The sequence below is a fragment of the Phoenix dactylifera genome, chromosome 6 (assembly GCF_051530095.1).
Source record: "Phoenix dactylifera cultivar Ajwa chromosome 6, Ajwa_hap1_PhDact_Kaust_v1.1, whole genome shotgun sequence".
NCBI classification, from domain to species: domain Eukaryota; kingdom Viridiplantae; phylum Streptophyta; class Magnoliopsida; order Arecales; family Arecaceae; genus Phoenix; species Phoenix dactylifera.
This window is the reverse complement of record NC_143195.1, coordinates 25,607,713-25,611,265: the sequence shown is the minus strand read 5'-3', so window position 1 is coordinate 25,611,265 and position 3,553 is coordinate 25,607,713. Positions and strand designations below refer to the sequence as shown.

The following is a 3,553-nucleotide window of genomic DNA, read 5'->3' as shown; positions in this document are numbered from 1 at the left end:
AGTGGATATGAAGATTATAAAATAAAAAAGAAAGTAAATTGCCTTAAACACTGTGTATATATGAATGAAAAATGAATTTCTACTATTTTTGGATGGTTTTCTATAGTAGAACTGTTATTTATGATCATGAAATTTACCTCAAATCTTGTCCTAACCAGATCTGCATATATAATCTTGAATTTAGCTTGAAGCAAAGTAAAATTAGTTCAGATAATGAAAACAAATAACCTTTTATTTCTCTGAAACATGGATTATTTCGCATCATGTTGGATCTTGACTTCTAGACGCATATACTAATTAGTAAATTTGAATCAAGCAAATATCTAACTCAACCTAATCTTTGAGTTCATATCTAGACATACATAATACAAGGATTTACCACTTTTCTTGGACATACGTAAAGATATATCTTAAACAAATATGGTCTACAAACACAAGTCGTGCCTTTGAATCCAGGTGGACCCAATTTTACGTACGTATACATCAATGCATAAGTGGATCAATGGTACACAATTCACACGCGCACATGCAGGTGGCTAAATGTGGTTGGTCTCAATCATAGAGCCTACTTCCCCTACTCGTCCTCCTCCTTCACCTGCCAAGGTATAGGCCAAGGTTTGGAAAACGTCACCCTTACAAAGGCCTCACGCCCATCAATCCCTTTCACTTCCTCCTTACACTTCCTATAAAGATTTTTTTTTTTTTTTGGATCCTGGAAGAGGGAAGAGGGAAGAGGGAAGAGGGAAGAGGGAAGAGGAAAAAGATACTGAAAGAGTAAAAAAAGATAAAAGAGCTTGAGGCCCTCCAAAGGGTACGGTAGGGATGGCTTTATTTATGAATGATAGAAAGTCCTTGTGGCGCTGAGACTGAGAGGCCCTCCACCCCACGAGGACCAGCCAGGAGGTAGGAAGTGATGGAAACCAGACAGGCCATCCTTTGACTTCTTACGTCTCCCCATCTATATTGTCATTTGGATTTGTGTCATCCTGTCTTGGTGTCTCTCGCCTTTCTCTTCTGGTGATACATATTTCCTAGAAGCCTGTGTCGTCTTTCCGAGGGCTTTCCACCACCAAACCAAACCACAATCCAAAGGACTAAAAGAGAGGAGGGAAGAGAGATGGGTAGGGCTCCATGCTGTGACAAGGCCAACGTGAAGAAAGGGCCTTGGTCTCCTGAGGAGGACACCAAGCTCAAGGAGTTCATAGAGAAGTATGGGACTGGTGGCAATTGGATTGCTCTCCCTCAGAAAGCTGGTAAGGGAGTGATTGAAGTCCTTGTCTCTTTTCTCCCCCATCTTCTTTTGTTACATTAAAGACAAATGAAGAGATTTCATGAGTGGTTGTTGTCATTATGTGGATTGTGGTAATTTGGCTGGTTGGATTGTTGACAGGGCTAAAGAGATGCGGGAAAAGTTGCAGGCTAAGATGGCTCAACTACCTGAGGCCCAACATAAAGCACGGGGAGTTCTCGGATGATGAGGACAGGATAATATGCAGCCTCTTTGCTAGTATTGGAAGCAGGCAAGGGACAACCTCCTTTTATTTTTCAATCCTTTTCTGAAGAGGCATGCTTGGTTTAGTTTGATCCTGGCCTTCTATTTCTTGATCTTTTTCGAGTTCAATAGAAGTCCAAACTTTGGACTTAGTCAAATAGAAGAAAAGAGATCTGAAATCCATTTGTTGTACATTTCTAGCAAAAGTTTTGCATGGACTGAAGAATCTTCTATATCTGGATGCATCCCCTCATGCATGCCTAAGTTAGCTTTCTCATCAATACTCATTGAAAGCCTGCCATAATAGGAGATAAGATCTTTTTTTGCTTTCCCAAATGAATTATTCAATTGAAAATAATCATTTTGGTTGTCAGATGGTCCATCATAGCGGCCCAGCTTCCAGGCAGGACTGATAATGATATCAAGAACTATTGGAACACCAAGCTCAAGAAGAAGCTCTTGGGGATGGCTCCTTCCCAAAGGAAACCACATCAACAGCAACAACAACGGAAGCAGCAGCAGCTACTCTTTCCATCACCATCCTCATCCTCACAAGGCAGCTGCTACAGATCTCCAGTTCCCCCCCTCCCAGTCCTTGAAAGCTTCCCCACAATCTCGCAAGGTGCCTTCAGCACTGTTCCTACCACCACTTCTTCCACTCTATTAAAAGGCCTATCTTATCATTACCAGATGAAGGACAGTGGTAATACGATCATGTTTGGAAGTGAGCATAGCTGCAGCTCATCAGATGGGAGCTCCACCCAGATCAGCTATGGAAAGATGGACCATAACTATATCGGTAGAGGTGGTGGAGGGGAACAGATGGGCTTTGAGAGCTGTCTCTGCGGTGGTGGGATCGAGGATTATGGGCCGTCACGACCGTGGGAGGAAGCTCCATTAGAGTATAATTATGAGGAGATCAAGCAGCTGTTCTGCAACAACAACGATCACTTTTTCTATTGATGACCCAACGAGCAGTGGAGGTAGGGTAGGGGGAGTTTCAGACCCCAAGAAAGGCTCCTGTACCACCTCAGAATGTAAAAAGAAACTCATAAGATCTTTTTAGAGGTATCGTTGTGCGGTATCTGATGAGGACTTTGACGGTACATAGGTCAAAAAGAGGCTGCTCGCTTCCCTTTAGCTTGTGATTTGATGCTTGGTGTGTGGTACCATCCTTCCTCTGTTCCAGTATTCAGAAAAAAAAAAGCCATGTCTTATTGGGCAATAGCAGTTGCATTCATTGAGAATACTTCATTCAACAATCAAATCTTTCGTACCCATTGCGTGCGTTCATCTCCCTCTCTCTATCTTAAATTTTCCTTGAATTTTTGAACCGAGTCAAGGACTGGCGTGTTCATGAGAACTATCTCATTCTACAAGAGTCCAGTAGCCGCCCAGTCTATTTGAAAGTCTAAAGCTGTTTTATCCCTGCAGTGAACCGATCTAAGACGAGCTTACAAAATTTTTTTTTTTTTCTATTTTATTTTTAAGATCTTTTTTGTGGTGAGTTTTCTTTGGATTAGGATCTTAAGCGACCGTCTCAGTCGTCTAAGAATTGGGCCGGCTCTCTATCTGGGTTTAAGAGATCATTCAGTATGCATGTTTGTTTAAAACAAAGACAGAAGGTGCTTATGATGAGTTTTAAATGTCAGATGCCTAGGAGACTGGACTGCACTCAGATCATATATTTTAGCACTGACTGAACTGAAGTTTGGAAGTAAGATTAGATTCTCAGTGGGGTTTGTAATATATTAAGTTAATCAGTATATGTTTACAATGATCCCTATATTAGCAAAGAGACAAGGAGGGATGTCAGTCGCAATAATACGATTTATCTTCTTTTCAACGTCAGCTATTAAATTGTGCTTTGTATAAATTTCAAAACACTTCTAATTTTTCTTACATATGCTAGCACATATCTTAAAGTAGTTATCATACGATCTAATAGTTGACGCTGCAAAAAAGAAAAAAATTATTCTTCTGCATAGAGAATACAATCCGAACCCGGTGTGGTCCATGGTAAATAAAACCCTAAGAAAATTTTATTGTGCGGATTGTGGG

At 40.9% G+C, this 3,553-nt stretch overlaps 1 protein-coding gene across 2 annotated transcripts; it reads left to right on the top strand.

Moving 5' to 3' along the window:
* Positions 1 to 714: 714 nt before the first annotated feature.
* LOC103703110 (transcription factor MYB36-like) lies at positions 715 to 3,338 on the top strand. Of its 2 annotated transcripts, XM_088723466.2 has the most exons (4): positions 853 to 1,253; positions 1,391 to 1,520; positions 1,867 to 2,114; positions 2,183 to 2,789. In XM_088723466.2, the coding sequence occupies exons 1-4, from the start codon at positions 1,118 to 1,120 to the stop codon at positions 2,197 to 2,199; spliced, it is 531 nt and encodes a 176-aa protein (XP_088579592.1). In that variant the 5' UTR covers positions 853 to 1,117; the 3' UTR covers positions 2,200 to 2,789. The 2 variants fall into 2 exon arrangements, with proteins under 2 accessions (XP_088579591.1, XP_088579592.1); XM_088723465.2 differs by having other exon boundaries at positions 715 to 1,253; positions 1,867 to 3,338.
* Positions 3,339 to 3,553: the final 215 nt, after the last annotated feature.

Bases quoted from the DNA above. Each gene is read 5' to 3' on its own strand.
- LOC103703110 (XM_088723465.2), top strand. From the start codon at position 1,118: ATGGGTAGGGCTCCATGCTGTGACAAGGCCAACGTGAAGAAAGGGCCT. The intron at 1,254-1,390 runs GTAAGGGAGTGA...GATTGTTGACAG, and splicing joins TGCTCTCCCTCAGAAAGCTG to GGCTAAAGAGATGCGGGAAA. The intron at 1,521-1,866 runs GCAAGGGACAAC...TTTGGTTGTCAG, and splicing joins TTTGCTAGTATTGGAAGCAG to ATGGTCCATCATAGCGGCCC.